Source organism: Thamnophis sirtalis, unplaced genomic scaffold (genome assembly GCF_051295495.1).
Source record: "Thamnophis sirtalis isolate CommonGarterSnake01/CBP01778 unplaced genomic scaffold, rThaSir2_p1.2 scaffold_10, whole genome shotgun sequence".
Classification (NCBI taxonomy): Eukaryota; Metazoa; Chordata; class Lepidosauria; order Squamata; family Natricidae; genus Thamnophis; species Thamnophis sirtalis.
The window spans coordinates 18524785-18545567 of record NW_028261390.1 but is presented as its reverse complement, the minus strand read 5'-3'; the positions used below and the strand labels follow the sequence as shown (position 1 = coordinate 18545567).

At 40.1% G+C, this 20783-nt stretch overlaps 1 protein-coding gene across 2 annotated transcripts in view; it reads right to left on the bottom strand.

Annotated features, from left to right (window-relative positions):
* Positions 1-5013: 5013 nt before the first annotated feature.
* CUNH4orf17 (chromosome unknown C4orf17 homolog) overlaps positions 5014-20783 on the bottom strand; it is a 137392-nt gene continuing 121622 nt past the window's right edge. The window contains exons 1-9 of one of the 2 annotated variants that reach the window (XM_087724133.1): positions 15666-17638; positions 14962-15188; positions 13621-13800; positions 12706-12773; positions 10786-10965; positions 9703-9784; positions 7722-7875; positions 5898-5941; positions 5014-5339 (exon numbers count right to left, since the gene is read on the bottom strand). In XM_087724133.1, the coding sequence (XP_087580259.1) occupies positions 5176-5339; positions 5898-5941; positions 7722-7875; positions 9703-9784; positions 10786-10965; positions 12706-12773; positions 13621-13800; positions 14962-15151 (1062 nt within the window). In that variant the 5' untranslated portion in view covers positions 15152-15188; positions 15666-17638 and the 3' untranslated portion in view covers positions 5014-5175. Of the gene's footprint in view, positions 5340-5897; positions 5942-7721; positions 7876-9702; positions 9785-10785; positions 10966-12705; positions 12774-13620; positions 13801-14961; positions 15189-15665; positions 17639-20783 lie in introns of those variants that run through there. The other variant, XM_087724132.1, reaches the window with a different exon arrangement.

The window sequence follows — 20783 nt, the reverse complement described above, 5'->3', positions numbered from 1 at the left end:
GTAAATAAAACAGTGTTCAAAGTTGTTAATTAAGTTGTTATTTTACTGAAGTGAAATGACTGGTGGTTTATAAAACTAAATGTGCCTGCTTGAATAATAGACTTTAGCAGAAAAATGTTATATATAATAGTGGATTCCTTTAGTATTTTTATTTTATTTAGTGTTCATTTAACTCAAATGCCCCTTGGTATATATAAACAAATCTAAATTCTAAAATCGAATGGCTTTCCTGTAGAACTGGGGTGTCAAACTCAATTTCATTGAGAGCCGCATCAGGGCTGTGGTTGACCTCGGGGGGGGGGGGGGGGGCTGGCTGACTGAGTGGGCCTGGCCAGCTTGATGTCACTCAATGGGTGTAGCCAACTGGATGGGTGTGGCCAGCTTAATGCTGGCATGCTTTTCGCATTGGATAGACCGGGCTGAAGCAATGCAGGTAGACCTGGCCGAAGCAATGTGGGGCCGGCCCCTTACATTAGCAATAGCGATAGCTATTTTCCAGGATGGTCTCACAAGCCAGATCCGACCACATAGCTGGCCGAATCTGGCCCACAGGCCTTGACTTTGTCACCCCTGCTCTAGAAAAAATAAGAAGGAAAGAAAGTGAAATGGAAATAAGGTATGCAAAATCTGTGCTTGGATGCGCTAAACCTTGAAAAAGCTTTTTAAATTTAAATTGATTATCAAAAGGTCACCACTATTCCTGTCACACAGGAAGGGTTCCAATCTGAAAAAACTAGAAACTGGAAGACCATGAGTTATAGTCCTGTCTTAGGCATGAAAGGCAGCTGGGTGACTTTGGATCAGTCACTCTTTCTCATCCTAAACCATGTTGCAGAATTGTGGGAAAATGGGAGGATGTTGATATTAGGTATGTTCCCTGTCTTGAGTTATATATAAAACTAATAAAGTGGGAAATAGATAAAATCAGACATTTTGGACACCATAAGCTAGACTTTTTCTGGAAGAACAAGAATGAACATCTTCCTTTCTTTAAAAAAAATGGTGCTGAAAGTTTATTACCAATACATTTATTTTGGCGCTCCAAAGAATTGGCAAAATGAGCCATTTTCCAATTTTGTCCCTTTTCCAGGTGCCATGTGTTGTGTTTTCTGTTTTAAATTTACCTTTATTAGGGGTATCCATTAATGGTTGTCATTAGATTAAAATACTACAATTCTATTTTGTGAATAATTTGTCTTTTGGGGAAACAATTTTATCAGATATTTCTCTCATAATACTGTGAAAGTTTGCTATCTTTCACACCAACTAATCTCCAGTGACATTTTTAGTAGTCCCCTAGAATAAATCGTATAAATATACCTGCCTGGGAATATTTGGTAGCTGTCTTAAGACTTTTATGAAGTGTTTGACATGGATATATGACTGTTTAAAGTAGCCTATTTGCCTCCTTTTCAGTAGACCGAGACATACAGGATCCTGAAGACTGCAGCCTCAGCTGTTAATGTCTGGGGAAAGTTTGGAGGAGAACCGTAACGCTTTATTATAGTACAGTGAAACATAACCACCCCACTAGAATAGACTTGGGTATAGGTCTCATTTCTATCCCACAGCTTGTTTTGGTTCTGCTACTTTTGGTGGCGAACTAAAGTAAGCAAAGGAGCAGGTGTCCATGCATATTGGGTGGAAGGGGAACTGGAGGACACGGGCCTTAATTTTCTTCATCCAGCGTTAGGCTAGAATTAATAAATCACTGTGTATTACTTGGGACAGAGGTCTTTGATATCAACTGGGAGTAAATTTTTCCATTCCTCCCTGCAGATTTTTTTTTCTTTTTTTAATTATAAAAAAAGTTTTTTATTTTTAGACAAACATAAGACAAACAGACATAGACACACACAAAATAAAAACCCTTCTCCAATTACTTACAGTGTGTCAATTGGTTACAAAGCTTTTGTGCTTTCTCACAATCGTATTCATTTGCAATTTACATAAAAACTCATATCATCATTCTAATATATATGTATACAATTGTGGTTATTAAACATTCATTTGACTATAGCTATTATTACATCCTTTTTATGTAAAATATTCTAAATTTAAAATAAATTATATTATGACATTTCATTACATCATCCTGAAATCATCCAAAAGTATTACATCTTTATATTTTATTCTATATAGAATTATTTATCTTTTATAACAAAGCTTTTCAACATCCTCTCCATAATCCTCACAATTTATATAAAATTTCATATTATCAATGTATGTATGTGTGTGTGTGTGTGTGTATGTATGTATATATATATGTATATATATGTATGTATGTATGTATGTGTATATATATATATATATATATATATATATATATATATATATATATATATATATGCATTACTATCATTATTAATCATTTATTTAGCTGTAACTATTATTACTTTATTTTATACATAATACTCTAAATTTAACTAAGTTTAACTTCATTTTTATTCTAACATTTCATTTCATCATCCTGTATCCTTCCAGTAGTAGTGCAGTCCTATATCTCTTGCCATTTGTATTTGTATTCTAATTGTTTTCTTGATAAATCTTATGTGGACTTTTCTTGGCACCTTGTTGCTCCTTGCATATCTTGTAAGGACTCGAAACCCTCCATCTTTCCTTCCATCCGCTTGCCTTTAGTTATCACCAGTGCTGCTGCCAGAATTTTTCTCATTGTTTCTGCCAAATTTTCTCCCTTTTCTTCTTCCATGTTTTGAGGTTTGGGATAGGGTTTCAGTTCGTTAATCTCTCCTTTCAACATTCCACTCCTGTCGTTTCCAACCATACTCAATTTGCTAACAATATCAACAATTTTCTTATCACTTTGTTCATATTTTTCTTCAATTTTTTGAATTCCATCCTCAAATTTCATGTCATTTTATAAATATTCTCAACTCTTCCCTCTGCAGATTTTTTTTCCTAATTGTGTGATGCTCTGACTTGTCCATTCCAGAATTACTTTTCTCCCTTAGCTATTTCTTGTGAAGATACTAGAACATTTAGGGTGTCAGAATTCTAAAGCTGAAGCTCCAAGATGGCTTCAGCCAGGCCAATTTCAGAGTTGAGATAGGGTCAATGTCATGTTGTAAGCTCCACTGTTAATTGAGCTTCAGTCTTTTCACATGGCCTCATACTATCTTCAAGTACTCTCTGGTACAATGAAGAATTCATAGGGCAGTTTGTAATAGTGGGCTGCCGGGCCCTTATGCAGCAAAGCAACCCCAAACCATTTATTTCTATCCTGCCTTTGTTATTTTTACAAATAAGGTAGCAAACATATCCAACACATTGGAGAGTGTTCCTATTGGTACTGGTTCGCTTCATGCATGCTTTAGTTGCATGCATGTCAGCCACACATTCGAGCATGCGCAGTTGACTGTCAATTGTTCTGTGCATGCACAGAAACATGCCAACCATGGCTGAAGAGACCGGGGAACTGGTTTGGGGGCATGGCTAGCCTGGATCACTGCTGGTTCTGCGATCGAGGCCAAATGACCACTACCAGTTTGACCGAACCAGTGCAAATCGGTAGAAACCCACCTCTGCAACACATCATCTTCCTCCACAACAACAACCCTTTGAGATGTGCGGGGCTGAGAGTGAGTGATTTGCTCCAAGGTCGCCCAGCCATGGCTTTCGTGGCTAAGGCAGGATTAGAACTTGTGGTTTCCCACTTTAGACTAGACTTAGAATAGCTTTATTGTCCTTTTGGATGTACACTAATCGGCATATGTTAAAATGAAATTTTGTTGCATTCAGCTATCAAAGGGTCTCAACCTCTAATATACACTACATAAACATGGCTGAATAAATACAAAATTATGCATGACTATATATGCACATGGGCACCTTCTGCATCACTGCCAAGCAAACTACATGGGTGAGTCCCTGAAGACAATGTCAAAATGAGTTTGAAGATGTTATTATTGACTGCCTAAAGCTCTTTTTATATTCCAGTATTGCACTGATACTCCTCTTACACAAATAAGGATTCAGAATGATGCTTTGGGATACAAGGAGCTTAGCTAGAATTTGAAAGTAACAATTATTCTCCCTAGCCCATGGTATGCTTTTTCAGAAGCCATAATCCCTTGAAGTCTGAAGCTTCTGCACAGTGGTGGGTGTACCTTAACCGGTACGCTGCGACGGGGCTGGGCGTCTACCTCGGGCATGCGTGCATGCTGTTGGTGCATACCAACGCCCTGCAATGTCCCAACTGCTCGGCGTGTTTGCACAGGTACCGTACGCTGTGCGCACATGCACAATTGGCCCATTTCTGGTATGGCGGCCTCTGTTTCCAGCTGCCACCAGTACGGCCATACCGGGCCGTACCGCCAGAACCCACCACTGCTTTTGCAGTGTTGATTCAGATTTCTCCACAAACATATATATGCAATCTGATTTTAGTAATAAGACTCTTAAAATTCTTTCTGTCCAAAGATAGTACAACTGTTCTCATTCTCTCTCCTAAGCTACCTTTCATCCCCTAAAGATGTGCGCAGCATACAATTCTTGAGATCCACCTAGCCCCTCCAGAAAAATGGTAGAGATGTTCAGGCCACATCTCTATATTCCATTTTGGGGTTGATGATATGCTATTATGGGCCTATGGAAACCTATCATTTATTAAGATAGCTTTAAGGTAGCACCAATATCCTTCCATGGAATTCTGGAAAGGAGAAATGAATAAGCATGCAACTGTTGACTTACTTTTGTTGAAAATATAAGATCTAAAAGTTAAAACAACATTAGATGAAGTAAAATATTTCTTGGATTAATAGAAACCAAATTACCAATTGTAAATGGTCAAAACAGAAGATAATTTAAGTTGTTAAATCCAGACTAGTATCTTTTTTGGAGTTAATTCTCAATGAAAAGGGTACTTAAAATTCTGAGAGTTATAAGTAAATGAATTACTTCATTATTTGTATCCTGACATGATGGAAATGTCAGTTATGTCTTCTACAAACTTCAAACATCAGTGTGAGCTCTTACAAAGACAAATAAAATGTATTTAGCATTTTCATTACTAGTTCACTGTATTAATGTTCAAGATTTGGCCTTAGATCAGGAGGTCACTGTCAGAGATTCATTGCACGCTACCTTCCAAGAAAATACCATGGTCATTTTCAAAGATTCTCAGGACAGGAACAGGTGTGAAGAATTCCTCCTGAATTAAGTTTTTTTAAGGCGAGTCTTGTGGTATAACAAAAGGTTGTTATTTTGGGCGGAGAAAGCAGACTGAGTGCTACTTGAGGGATTTGCAGAACTGCTGGGAAGATCCTCCTCATTTTCATCTATTTTCCCTCTCTTTGCAAATAAATGACTTATTTCTGTATCTGAAAGAAATTTTCAGAAAATGCTAGTTTAAAAACTGGGATTTTCTTGTCTGCACATCTTGCATAAGCAGTTATACATATGTCATTATCAGTGGTGGGATTTAAATAATTTAACAACAGGTTCTCCGTGCTGATGACCAGCAGGGTAGGTGGGGCTCGATGATCATGTGGGTGGGCATGGCCAACTCAACATAACTCATGTCGATGGGTGCTTTGCCTTAGCTGTTACAATGTAACAAGGGTTAACCGGAGAGGCAGTTTCTGTAAGCAGGGCAATAAAGATGAGGCTAGAAACAACACCAGAATGTTTCCTTCCTGCCTTCCTTATAGGATTAGCTCTGTAAAGTGGAAAAAAACAACAGGAGATTTCTTCCAACAACCAGTTCTCCGAACTGCTTAGAAAGTTAACAACCGGTTCTCCCGGATAGGTGCGAACTGGCTGAATCCCACCACTGGTTGTTATGTAGACTCTAAATAACAGTCTGCCTTTGTTTTCTTCAGTATTCAAAATTTAAAATATGTACGAGTTAATTTTTTAGAACCAAAATATATACCTACCTGGTCTTGATCCTCTACTGACTAGCGATGCTTGGCTTGAAGTCCTAAGTGGAAGTAAGATTGTTTTAACCATTCTGTACAAATCTAACATTAAATTTAGTGTGACTTTAATAAAAAAAGGATTCTACGGGGGGGGGGATTAATATAAATAAACAGATGCAAGTTGAGCAGAAAGATCTGTATTCTTTTAACGTGTAAAGTAGTCTTCTCTTAGATATTCACTGATGAGAGATTGTCCTCTTGTTAATTTCCCCATTTGCTATTTGATTTCAGAAACTGGTTTTACCAGCAAACTGGATTTGGTGCCTTTTAATCCACCTCACCCTGCCTACAGAAAATTTCCAAATAGTATTTCTTACTAATATAAATAAGGTGTCCCCTCACATTGAACTACATCATCAAACTGATAATACAGTATTGCAATGCTGTATTTAAAATATATAGAGAAGCTTGAAAGCAGTTGTAGGTATGTAGAGCTGATAATATCTACATGATGAGTTGACCCATGCACTGTAAATTACATAACTCTCATCCTGAAAAGTAGTTGTATTAAACTTGATTAAGCACATACGAAATAAGAACACTACTACACTGCCCAAAAAATATTATTTACATTTTTCAGGGACAATCCAATTCCAGCTGCTTTTTGAATACAAACATGACAAAAACAGGATCACATCACCCCTTTAGGACATGCATGTGATATCATGATAGATCAATGATTCCCCCCCCCCCCCCGCACCCTGTTTTGTGCCTGGAAAGCCTCCTGCACCAACTGGAAGTCAAACCAGAGTGTTGGGGGGCACACAAAGCCCCGAAATGCAATGCGAGCATCCCCCATGCATCCCCCCCATGCATGTATGCATCCCCCGCATGTGCCCTGCCCCCCCGGTGAATGCTCAACAAAGACCCAGTGGCCAGTGGGAGGTACACACAAATGTGCGGTGGAGCTGGGCTGGGGTGATGGCTGGGGTGTCCGCAGAGAGGGCTCTGTGTGCCAGATGTGGCATGCGTGCCATCGGTTCGCCATCACGGTGATAGATTATAAAGGGGGCAGAACATGGAGGGCAGCAAGGTGGCATCATACACATTTGGAAAAGTCACAATATGTTTTCTTTTTGTTTGTGCACACCTCTTGGAGAATGAATCATGAGTTTACCCATGGTAGGTAATTACTGTAAGATTGCAGTAAAACCACTGATGGTGTCGAAATGACTTGCCTTGAAATATTATCAACCCAAATCAATCCATTGTAGGATGAAGGCCTTTTCATTGAAAGTTAAGGACTATGATCTAGCACTCATCCAATGCAGGATACTAGAGATAGGTGGTCTTTGACTTTCCAGTCTAGGGAAAAGACTTGAAACTCTCAAGTCATTCTTCAGAGGGAATCACTGGCCCAAAGTCACCCAGCCAGGTCCAGCCTAAGGGAAGATTGGAACTTAGACCTTCCCATTCCTTTCTATTGGCTATTGCTTTTCTCTTAAAATAGAGAAGCTATTAAGATGGTCAGCCATTAAATTTTATTTGCAAGAGTCCTCACAAGCTTCAGATAAACAGTCCCAAAGGTGCTTTTTCAAGTGACAACTGGACTTTTTGGTTTTACTTTGAAGACATTTTGCTTCTCATCCAAGAAGCTTCTTCAGTTCCGAATGTCTTCAAAAAACAAACAAACAGAAAATCAATTTGTCTCTTGAAAAAGCACCTTTGGGACAACCATGACCTGGATGATTGAGCATCTCCATAGACATTCAAATAAACAGGCTACAATAGATGCTTCCTTGGTGCAAACTCCATTTCCTTGTGCACTTTTTTCGAGTTTACCTGACACGGCTACCTTCATTAGGTGTTCCTTTTTGCCCTCTCAGCAAAGCCTGAATGTTTGGAAGTTCACTTTCAGGCTGGACTATTGGCTTAAAATACAAAAGGTCGCGGCTGGTCATATCGGAGCGTATGAAATTGGAGACAAACTCTTTATCTGAAATGCAAAAGATATCGGGGCACTTTAAAAAGTAAGCTTTGCAACTGGCTTTTTTGGCTCAGCAGCAGGGGTGAAATCCAGCAGTTTCTGACAGGTTCTGGAGAACCGGTAGCGGAAATGTTGAGTAGTTCAGAGAACCAGCAAATGCCACCTCTGGCTGGCCCCAGAGTGGGGTGGGAATGGAGATTTTGCAGTATCCTTCCCCTGCCACACCCACCAAGCCATGCCCACCAAGCCACACCATGCCCATCAAACCACACCCACAGAACCGGTAGTTTAAAATTTTGAATTTCACCGCTGCTCAACAGTGAGCAATTTGCTCATGTTTAAATTTCGCTCATGTATGCTTTGTGACTGAGAGTGTGGTGGGTACATGAAAGGGGTTGATTAATACCCACAGCCAGTGGGGCAAACTCTGTTTCCCTCTCTTTGTAGCTGAAGGACACTTCTTTCATTCTCTTTCAAAATTAGAGAGTATTCCAGACATATGTAAACTAGAGAATTTTCGTAGAAGGCTCTTCCTCTACCTGCACACCATTGTGCTTCACTATGTAGTTTGTCTATTACAGGGGTGTCAAACTCAAGGCCCGGGGGTCAGGTCTGGCCCACAGGGTGCTTAGATCAGGCCCATGGGGCCACCCTGGAAACAGGGAAGGACTGGCCTGCAGTGCTTCAGCCAGCAAAAATGGCGCTTTGGGGGGACTGCATGTGTCCCTCCCAAGCTCCATTTTCACTGGCAGAGGGTTGCAGGAGGCCATATTGCAGCCAAAAACAGAGTTCAGGAGCCCATTTTCACTGGCAGAGCACTCTGGCCACCACAGGCACCCCAACACAAGTGAAGTTGAGCTGGTCACGCCCACCCTGGTCACCCAAGGTCAAACACAACCCTGATGTGGCCCTCAATAGCAATAGCAGTAGACTTATATACCGCTTCATAGGGCTTTCTCTAAGCGGTTTACAGAGAGTCAGCATATTGCCCCCAACAATCTGGGTCCTCATTTTACCCACCTTGGAAGGATGGAAGGCTGAGTCAACCCTGAGCCGGTGAGATTTGAACCGCTGAACTGCTGATCTAGCAGTAGCCTGCAGTGCTGCATTTAACCACTGCGCCACCTTGGCTCTTTTAATGAAATTGAGTTTGACACCCCTGGTCTATTAAATCAGATCTGTTTCTATATCTAGTTGATATGACTTAAAAGGATGTAAGAGTGATAATCATCCTTCTCTCTAAACAAGATATGCTGATTCTTCTCATTTAGTAGACTGAAAATAAAAGAAACAGCTGCTTTGATAGTCACATTGACTTGAATGAGCCTGCTCATTAAAGCAGCAGTTAGCAGTAGCAGCATATTTAGGTTCATGTAAAAGCTTGAAAAGTGGTGTGTGGCTTTAAGGAATAGCAAAGCCTTCAAAAGGACTTCTTCCAAATACTTTTCAAAGTGTATTGTGCACTTAAAACAAGCTTGATAATTGATACAATAATCAAAACAAAACATTGTGTGCAACTATAACCAGAGGTGGTATTCAGCAGGTTCTGTCCAGTTCTGGAGAAGCAGTAGCTGAAATTTTGAGTAGTTTGGAGAACACGTAAATACCGACTCTGACTGGCCCCGCCCCCATCTATTCTCTTCCTCCTGAGTTCCAGCTGATCCGGAGGAAATGGGGATTTTGCAGAAACCTCCCCCTGGAGTGGGGAGGGAATGGAGATTTTACAGTATCCTTCCCCTGCCATGCCCACCAAACCATGTCCACCAAGCCACGCTCATAGAACCGGTAGTAAAAAAAATTGAATCCTACCACTGGTTATAACGTGTGTTCTCTTACCTCTCACACTTGCCTTGGATAGCCACTTTTGAATCCCTCCAATGGTGTCTGTCTGTAAAATGTCACAGAGTTTTTCTAGGATCTAGAATCAAGATGGAACATTAACTATCAGGTAGTAGTTTTGATTGTCTTATGTACAACTCTGTTTATCTTTTTAATGTTCCAGTTCAGTGTTCCAGTATTGCCAAAATATATATCAATATTTTTCTTTTTAGAACTCTATTGATTTTATCCCTGATTGGGTATCTACTGAGCCAGACCTGAGTTCAAATTATTTACAAATGCTGTATGTAAAACGTAAGGTGATTTAACCTTCAAAATGTGTAACACATAACACCACGCTTGCAATACTTCAATTTTCTAAGATTTCAGATAACTAAAACGGTAGAAAAAAAGCAGGTGTTTTGGAGAAAGACATAACAGTACAAATAAAATTTATATTTTACATAGAACTTTAAACAAACTTTAATGTTGTCACTGAGAATAGGGAATGCAATGCGTTTGAGTTTGACCAAAGGCAATACAATATTTTCATGCATCCAGGCAAAACTGCAAAAGGCAGTTTCTAGTGGATTCTGAATTTTTTAAAAATTGCATGTGGAGTCTGAAGGAAAGAATAGGGACCCTCAGCCTGAAAATATCTAGCCAACCATTTTTAATAAGTGTGTGTGTACACGCAAGCACCCTTGAGTCATTTTTTTTTTTACCCTTGGAAATTACCCGGACAAGACCCTGTAGTTTCTTGACAAAATTTCAGAAGTATTTTGCCACTGCCTGCTTCCTAAGACTGAGAGAGAGTGACTGGTTTTGTACCTAAGGAAAGATTAGATCTCACAGAGCTAAAGAAGCTTCTCGAATGAGAGGCGAAACGTCTTCAAAGAAAAATCAGGAAGTCCAGTTGCCTCTTGAAAAAACACCTTTGGGACAACCATGACCTGGATGACTGATTATTGTATAATCCACTGTTTCACAGGAATATTCCTTCAATCTTATCTTTTAAACATCATTCCTTTCTGCCAAAACATATTTTAACTCATCTTAACTTGTAATATATAGAAGGACCACTTACTGATCGTATCTTACTTTTATTTCTTGATCCAGATAGCTTGGGGCATAATTCATATTTTCCTTGAAGTTTTCTTTATAGGGCGTTCTCTGAAGAGGCAAAAGGTGGAGATCCTGAGAAGCCCTACTTTGTGAACGGTCTTCTAAGTATTTTGTCAGAGGCTCATCCTGATTATACAAAGAGAGACAGCAAATATACTGTAGGTGAAAGCAAAAAGAAAGGCACCTGAGAATTTGGTATGCTTCTGTTCTGGTGTGGTATTGTATGGGAAAAGAAGAACACTGAGGGGAGATCTTACCAAAGTTCAAGCCTACCAGTCAAGCTGGAGAATTTGACCCACTTCAGAACCAGCCAGTTCTGACTGGTTCTGACGAACCTGTAGCGGAAATTTTTAGTAGTTTGGAGAACTGGCAAATACCACCTTGGCTGGCTCCACCCCAATGGTGGGTTGCAGGTGGTATGCCCCGGTACGTACATACTGGAGCCTGCCCGGAGCACCGGGCACCATTCCAGTATGGTGCTCCGGAGGGCCCACCCGCCCACCTGCGCTCCTTACCTGACTTTAAGCTCTTTGGCGCTTCCATGCACAGCGCGTACAGTGCCTGCACGATGCTTCGCCAAACAGCTGGAGCATCACAGAGGCTCATTGAGGCATTGCTGGATGGTAAGACGTATGTGTGCACTGCGCGTGTGTATGCATGCACTGCATGCATTTATGTGGAGGACGCTGGGGCCCGTTGCAACCGTACCAATTGCAACGGGATCCAGAACCCACCACTGCTCCACCCCTATCTATTCACTGCCTCCTGAGTCCCAGCTGATCAACTGGGTCTTCTGTTGCCCTGCACAGGAGAACGGAGCTGGAAAGCAGGTTAGTGGGGTGAGGAGGGAATGGAGATTTTACAGTATCCTTGCCCTGTGGTGGGGTGGAAAGGGAATGGGGATTTTGCAATATCCTTCCCCTGCCATGCCAAGCAAGGAACGCCCACCAAGCAATGCCACGCCCACAGAACCCGTAATAAAATTTTTTGAATCCCACCACTGATCCACTTGTTCCCTTCTTCCATCCTGGGAAGGTGTGGCTGCAACTTCACAGCTACTTGACAGGTTTGTCTTGGAGACCAAGAAATTCCCTCCATGCTCCTTGATGAAATTAATTCTACTAAATGCACTAATTACTAGAGAAGTCTATAAGTACACTCTCATTTCTGCAATTATACGATCTCCACAGATCTTGGGCGGAGGGGTGCATGTGTATGCACTTCCATGCTTTTGAGTTAGTGTGAACACTTGGTGGCTTCTTGGACAAGTCCCTCCAGTTTTCTTAGAAAGATTTCAGAAGTGATTTGCCATTGTTTACGTTCTACAGCTGAGAGAGTCACCCAGCTAGTTTCATCCCTAAAGTGGGATTAGAACTCATGATGTCTGAGTTTCTAGCCCAGGGGTGTCAAACTCAAGGCCTGTGGGCTGGATCTGGCCTGTAGAGTGCTTATATCTTGCCCGTGGGGCTGCCCTGGAACAGCAAAGGATGGGCCTGCGATGCAGCAGAAAAGGAGCTCATATATGATATGCCTCCTGCAGCACTCTGCCAGTGAAAACAAAGCTTTTTAAAAATAATCTCTTTCCTCAATTGTTTCTATAGCATAGCATTGCTGAAATTAGACTATTTGGGTGACCTGATCATCAAGCACTAATAATTGTATGCAACACAAGACAAGAAGTCCTGATTAGCTTAATTATAATTCAGTGTTTCTCAACCTTGGCGACTTTTAAGTCCTGTGGACTTCAACTCCCAGAATCCCCCAGCCAGCATAGTTGGCTGGGGGATTCTGGGAGTTGAAGTCCACAGGACTTAAAAGTCGCCAAGGTTGAGAAACACTGTTATAATTAAACCAATTTACTGGTAAACAGTTTCCTGGGGAGCCATTACTCTTCACCTTTTTCCTTAAGAGAGGAGTGTTTCTTCCTTGACTTTTCAGCTCAGCACCTTCATCTTTAGTAAGATCTGGAATATAATGAAAGTTCCTAAAACACTGAAGTTGGAGTTCAAAAGAATGAACAGTTAACTATACTTCTATTGAGAAATTCAACAATATGTTGTATTTTTATTAATTTGGGATAGGGAAATAGATGCCCGAATTCAAATGGGCAATATTGTACTGACAGTAACACATATATGCTAGTGAATACACCTTTTTGTAAATCATTCATAGACCTCTGCTGTAATTCACCACAACATAAACTAGTTGAAACACAAAGTAAAAGGTGGTAAAGTAAAGGTTCCCCTCGCACATATGTGCTAGACATTCCGGACTCTAGGGGGCGGTGCTCAACTCTGTTTCAAAGCCGAAGAGCCAGTGCCATCTGAAGACATCTCTGTGGTCATGTGGCTGGCATGACTAAATGCCGAAGGTGCATGGAACGCTGTTACCTTCCCATCAAAGTGGTCCCTATTTTTCTACTTGCATTTTTATATGCTTTCAAACTGCTAGGTTGGCAGAAGCTGGGACAAGTAACTGGAGCTCACTCTGTTACACGGCGCTAGGGAGTCAAACCGCCCAACTGTCAACCTTTCTAATTGACAACTCAGCGTCTTAGCCACTGAGCTGTTTTTAAGCTGGCCTTCTGGTTGCTTCTCTGTCTCTTATATCCTTAAGATCTCCAGTTATAATCCACCAACGAGTAGCAGAGACCTCATTCCAACTAGATCTTATCTAGATACTCTTCAGACATTTATTTCTATTGAAAGCATGGAAAAAAATTTATACCGATGTCAAAATATAAGATGAAATAGGAAAAACTCAGATTTCAATCTTGTACGGAAGGATTTTGCAGTCATACACATTACTTACGTGGAAGAGTTACTCCAACTCCCTCTGTTACCAATGCTGGCAAAGTATTATTAGGAAAAATCTTATCTGCTGTGTTTCCAAGATGCCTATGAGGCTGGTTGTATGCTGGGCCTGGCATGACGAAATGCCCTTCATTGTACCCTCGGTCTCGTACAAAGCAGACAGGGGCATCATTTAATCCTGAGTAAGAAAAGGAGCCTTTAATATTTTCTCAGACTCCTAATTGAGTTTGGCACAAAGGACAGACAATCTTTTAGGGGCACTGAGCATATTAGGAATTTTAAGAATATGCCGTGGCTGCTGTCATAGTTGATGGAGAGGATGCAGAGGTGGGTTGCTCCCGGTTCACCCCGGATTGGGCAAACTGGTAGCAGCAGCAGCGGGAGACTCCGCCCACCCTCCCTGACACTTCTGCGCATGCGTGTGCGCAAGCACAAGCGAACCGGTAGCACTGGGATTTGCAACCCACCTCTGAGAGGATGGACCCCACAGCCATCTCGCCACAGCCAACTTGCCATGGGACAATTCAACAACTCTGTTTAATTATTTAATATAATTTCAAAATGTTTTAATTTTGGTCATTCACATTTCACTTCCTCCCTCTTTTTGCATCCTTTCTTTAATGATTCTATTCCACCATTTCTTCTTATTGGTATAAATGTTATCCTGCAGTGAGTTGTTCCATGGCAAATTGGCCACGGTGAGTTGACCACAGTGAGCTGCTCATGGCACGTTCTCCCAAACCCTTCATGGATGCTTAATACTCACAATGCAAATATTAAATTATTAGAATGCAAACTAGTGAGATTGTCCCCCGCCATCCCTTCCCGCCTCTGCCAAGATAATTTTACTAGTCTAACTTGACTGCAATTTTCCTGGAGAAAAACAAACAAACAGAAAAAGCTACCAAAAAAGCTACAGAAAAACAAGGCAAAAGAATTATTATCTATTTTTATTTTCTTACAATTTGGGTCCTCATTTTACTCACCTCGGAAGGAGGGAAGGCTGAGTCATCCTTGAGCCTGGTGAGATTCGAACTGCCAAATTGCAGTCAGCAGAAGTAGCCTGCAGTACTGCACTCTAACCACTGCGTCATTGTGCCTCATGAGTTTTTAGGTTGTGAGTTTTTATTTTTTTAAAAAAATAATTGTCTTTTACATAGTCAATTTTTACCACATTGTTATATGCCACACAGTTTATTATGAGATGTATAGCCATATAAAGTTAACACATCAAACAGATGGATAAACTCAGACAATGTCTCCATTCAAGAAAACATAAATGAGAATGGAGTTAGGATACAATTAGCCACATGGAACATGGGGCACAAAGGAGCCTTACCTTTAATGTGACATACATTTTTAGGGTGTGGGGAGTGTCTACAAACAAAATAAGTTCCTCCTCTTTGCAAGGGCTCATTTGAATTTTGCTTGGCGGTTCCTTTGTAGTTCAGTTGAAGCTCAGGCTGTTGTCGGAAATTGATATTCATCTTAAGGCTCTGCTTTTCTCCATGCAGTAATTCATGGGGCATGGAGTAGCTGCGGCATCTTCTGGAGAGATCTTTAATGCTGGACATAGACAGGAATAAAGCGTCATATATGGTACATCAAGCTAATAAACTTTCATATCAGTGGTGGGTTCTGGCCGGTACGCCCCGGTATGGGCGTACCGGTGCCTGCTGGGAGCCACAGGCACCATTCCGGTATAGTGCTGCGGAGGACCCGCCCGCTCTCCTTACCTCTATTTGAGACGACTGGGGTATTTGCGCACGCGCACACAGCGTACCGCATCTGCGCGATGCTCCGCTGAGCAGCTGGAGCATCGCAGGGCAGTGGTGCGCATGCGTACACAGGATGTGTGCATGTGGTGGACACCTGGCCCCATCGCAGCATACCAGTTGCGACAGGATCCAGAACCCACCGCTGATCATATGCATCAAGATATCATAGTATTATGGTAACCATCTTCACTGTACTTAAACGCCGAGCTGAAGCAATATTGGAAATTAGAAGTCCTCACCAAATTATATAATATAAGCAAAATACCTCGCATATATCTAGCGGAATGCGGGGCTTATGAAGTCTCAGTAGTTATTCTACTGCTGCTTGCACTTCTTCAGCTGAGTCAAATGGTTTCCTTTTCTGATTCTGAACTACTCTTCTCCGAAGAGGTGAAGCAACCTTTGCAATACATTGAAGGCCTTGTCTCAAGCAATTGGATACGATTTTCAATCTATCTTTTGCTTTCTTTGTTCTTGACCTCCCTGACCAACAGTAGAGACACAGCAGCTTTGGACTGGAACCCAAGAATTGTTTTAACCCCAGCATTCTGTGCACATCACTTCTTTTATGACATCTTGCTACCATATACAGACATAGGTAACCCCATGGTTTCTTGGACACTGTACTGTAAGCAGAAAATGTGGTAAAATGCAGGGCTTCCTCCTGGAAGCATAAATTATTTATTCAGTTAATCAGCTTCACTTAACAATAAACATAGATGCCAGAAATAAAGCTGCCAGAACCCTTTTCCAAATAAGGAGTGAAGCTGGGGATAGGATGGTCATCAAGCGAAATCCTGACTTGCTAAATTATGAGTATTCATAATTTGATATGGCCCAGTACTAAGAATCATTCAAACTCACTGCCATGGACCTCGTATAGAGCTTGAGACTCCCCAGGAAGTTGTCAGTAACTTAGATAGGGATTACAATTTTCTTTTAACCTTGTCCAGATTAGCAGAGAGAAAACTGGAAGGCCCTCAAAATTTACTCTGGGCTTTGTTCCACATCCTGCTTTTCCAAACATAACCCTGTCACTTTTCTTAGGTCTGATACACCTGGGGTTAGAGCTCATATAAATTCATTAATCACCTTGGGGCAGTAGTGAAATTCAAAAACTTTCTCTACCGGTTCTGTGGGCGTGGCTTGGTGGCGTGGCTTGGTGGTCATGTGACTGGGCGGGGGTGGCTTGGTGCAACAAGCAGGAACCTCACAGAATCACAGAGAGTTCAAAAACAAACCATCACACTTTACACAAAAATAACACAAAAGCTACACAACTGACTCACACACGATCTCACACACGATCAGCTGTGACAATCAGATCGCTGGAACCTTTTTTTTTTTACTTTTTAAAAGCATTTTTTTAAATTACTGGTTCAGGCAAAATGTCCCAACAATCACGTGGCACAACCGATTGTCACAGCTGATCATCGGAATCTTTTTAAAAACATTTTAAAACATTTTTTTATTATCAATTTGTAGTAAAACAAATGCTTTAAAAAAAGTGAAAAAGGTTCCGATGATCAGCTGTGCTTCTCGATTGTTAGAATTTTTTTTTTTACTTCTTAAAAGCATTTTTACTAATGGTTCAGGCGAACCGGCCAAACATTTCACCCCTATAGCATTTCAGAACAATACATTATTTTTGCTTATGCGGGTAATAGACTAAATATTTTCGAATAAATCTCCTGTTTTGATACACTGTGCTAAACTATAAATTAGCAAGTGTGCTGCAGAATTAGAACATCGAAATTACATATGTAGGGTTAGTGAATTAAGCCATATGGAGGCACGTTGACAGACTGATTCAGAAAAAAAGAGATTCTCTCTCATTCATTAAAGTAGTTCCATACTTTTCAGCCCCACTTCTCTGTGAACCTGGAACAGAGATGCTGCTGCTTTAAGGAAACCACTCTTAAACTGACTTTTAAAGAAGCAGCATCTTTGGTGATCTTTTGGAAATCTTGTGCCAGGCCCAAGGCACTTCTTTTTAGTTATTTTTCAAATTGTACATAGTCTACCCCATTTCTTGGGGGGTGGGATTTACATAGAATGCTGAACATATACTGGAACTCTTCAATATGACAGATAACAATCCTGGACAAAATCCTACCAGATCACAATATTTCACCTGCTCTTGCACAGCCACTAGTTTCAGTTGTACATTTATCTTTAAAAATCTTCTGCATCAAAATACATACATGATCCCAATATTTTCTGGCTTTATTGCATATCCACCAAAGATGAAAAAATATTCCCTCGGTTTCATTATATTTCCAATTAATACTTCTTTTCACAATTTTGACAATTTATCTGGTCTTGTGTACCAATGATGTCATGTACATCATTTAAACCAATCTCTTTAAGATTATAATTCAGTGTAACTTGTTCTAGGTATCCTTTCCGTTAATTCAATATTGTTTGTAGATAAACAGCATTTGGTCCAGGGCTGGAAGGCAGGCAGAAATACATATTTGATCTTTATGTGTTCTTCCTTATTTAAGAATTCCCAGAAGATGTCACAAATCTCTTCGTCTAAAATTCAAAGAAACGTTCATTTAGTATCTCTTTGCAGGGGTAAAGAAAATTCTATTGCTTGGTGTAGGAAGCCCATGGCGATGCTGTAAACTAGTCTGCCACTAGATGGTGCAATTTCATATTTTGCAAATACTCCAGAGGTGATCTGGTCATCATTTTTATGACTCACTGACAGTGCATTTTCCACTGAACACTGCAATCAATTATCTGCTAATTCTCCACAATTTTCCCTGTCAAAAACTTACGAGGTCCCAGCTGATGAAAGAGGATACATTAATGATATATAGAATAGAATAGAGTAGAGTAGAGTAGAGTAGAGTAGAATAGAATAGAATAGAATAGAATAGAATAGAATAGAATTCTTTATTGGCCAAGTATAGTTGGACATATAAGGAAATTGTCTTTGGTGCATATGCTCTCATTGTACACAAGAAGAATAAAATAGAATACATTCATCAAGAATCATAAGATAAACACTTATTAATAGTCATAGGTTACTAATAAGCAATCAAATTATGCTAGGAAACAAATAAAAGAATATAAAATTAAAAGATACAAGCAACACGGTTAGAATCATAAATGGGAAGAGGTAGGTACTAGAAAGGAAGAGAAGAAGAATAGTAATATAATCTTAGTAGGTAATATGACAGTGTTGTGGAAATTAGTTGTTTAGCAGAGTAATGGCATTCGGGGAAAAAACTGTCCTTGTGTCTAGTTGTTCTGGTGTGCAGTGCCCTATTAAGGCAGGATGTAAAGTGAGATTTGGACATAAAGTAAGATGGTTTGGAGCCAGACTAGATTATCTTTAGTCATTTTTATCTTTGCACTTTGTAAGATAAAAAAAAAAAATCTTTGAGACAGGAAGGTTGAACACAGAAAACTTGAACTCGGGAAATGTAAATGTCAAATCTCAGCACCTGCTTGTATTTATTTATTTATTTATTTATTTATTTATTTATTTATTTATTTATTTATTTATTTATTTATTTATTTATTTATTTAACTTATATACCGCTTCATAAGGCTTTCAGCCCTCTCTAAGCGGTTTACAGATTTTTAGCAAATTGAGTCAGCAAATTGCCCCCACAGTCTGGGTCCTCATTTCACCCACCTCGGAAGGATGGAAGGCTGAGTCAACCTTGAGCCGGTGAGATTTGAATTGCTGAACTGCAGATAACAGTCAGCTGAAGTGGCTTGCAGTACTGCACCCTAACCACTGCGCCACTTCGGCTCTTAGTAGATCAGTATATGCCGCCCAATCCCGTAGGAGTCCTACGGGATTGGGTGGCATATAAATTTATTACAAGTCAAAGCTTAACCACATATGTCAGAATGAAGCTAGTGCTTCCTGTATGCTTTTCTGCTTAGAATTAAAGAATTTAGCCCATAAGAATGCTTTAAAATATTTCTGTGTTTTTGACAATATAAAAATGTGTGTTTGGATTAGAATGCTGTTCAGATGTTAGAAATTGTTATCTCTATCTGAACCATTTGGCCAAATAAAGCTATTTTTTGATCCCGCAGTCCAAATCTCCTGGTTTTCTACAACACTATAGTGTTGTTTTGAGGGTAGAAGCTGAAACAATTTATGTCCAGGATGTGAGGGGTTTATATTTATTTTCATGGCCCTCCTTTTGCCTCGTGCAGTATACAGGTCTTCGATGGAAGACAGGTTGGTAGCAATTGTTTTTTCTACAGTTCTCATTATCCATTGAAGTCTGTGTCTATCTTGTTTGATTGCACAGCCAAACCAGACAGTTATGGAAGTGCAGTTGACAGACTCAATAATTCCTCTGTATATATTATCATAGATAACCCTAATATTTTCCAGTAGAATCTTAATCTCTGACCAAAGTCCTCATACGCAAAACGGATTTAACTTGCCCATGGATTTCCTTTTATCTATGCAGCAAGTTTGTTTTTCAGCTAATACTTTGTGCCAAATCAATGAACACACACACTCTACATATTCAAAATTCAAAGACCTTATTATTACAAGGACTGAGTGTCGCAATATTCTATATCCTGCAAAAAATATCCTAATGTATTGCCATGGATATGCCAGGTTCTAACTGGACCGAATCCATATATTAAACATGAATCATGCCCAGATCAGGTTATTCAAGCAAACACCCTGGTAACACTGGAGATATTTCAAGATAAAGGTGTGTTGAGTGTTTATTAACAATGCTACCTAGGTTTTGGTTGGCAGAAGCTTTTGAAAAGCTTCTTTCAAATGAAAGGAGTGAGATAGTTTCTTGCTTAGCAAAACATATTTTGCTTCCCTGACTTTTGAATGCAACATTCTCAGCTCATTAGCCTTTTACCATTGACCAATGGGCTACAATATACCAGTAGTTGGTTTTGCTGCTATCATGAATCAATGCCACCTAGCTGTGTCAATGAGTTATTTCATACCTAACTTGCTTTTTCAATGCCATTCTTTCCAAATCTTGTTTTGGAGGAGAAAAAATGACTGGGTTTGGATATTCTATAATATGTTGTGGCTACCTAAGCACTCTTTTAGGCAACCATTAAACGCGGATCAGTGATGCTTCAGCAAATGGACTTAAAAGAGATGAATGGATAATGTTGCCTTTGGCCAATCGTTTCCCAAGGAGACAACCTTTAAGCTTACATTCTTGCTTTACTTATTTGCCATGAGGTTTGACTATGACTCTTTGTACCTAGGAAAGTTTAGGAATGGGGATCTACCCTGCTCTTGGATGCTGCAGGCATGCCTTCTCCTCATCACTGGTCACTGATCTCCCCACTCCCCAAGTTTTTTTTTACAAACATATCATTGTGTGAACAGTGTAATATTGGAGGGTCTTACATTTTA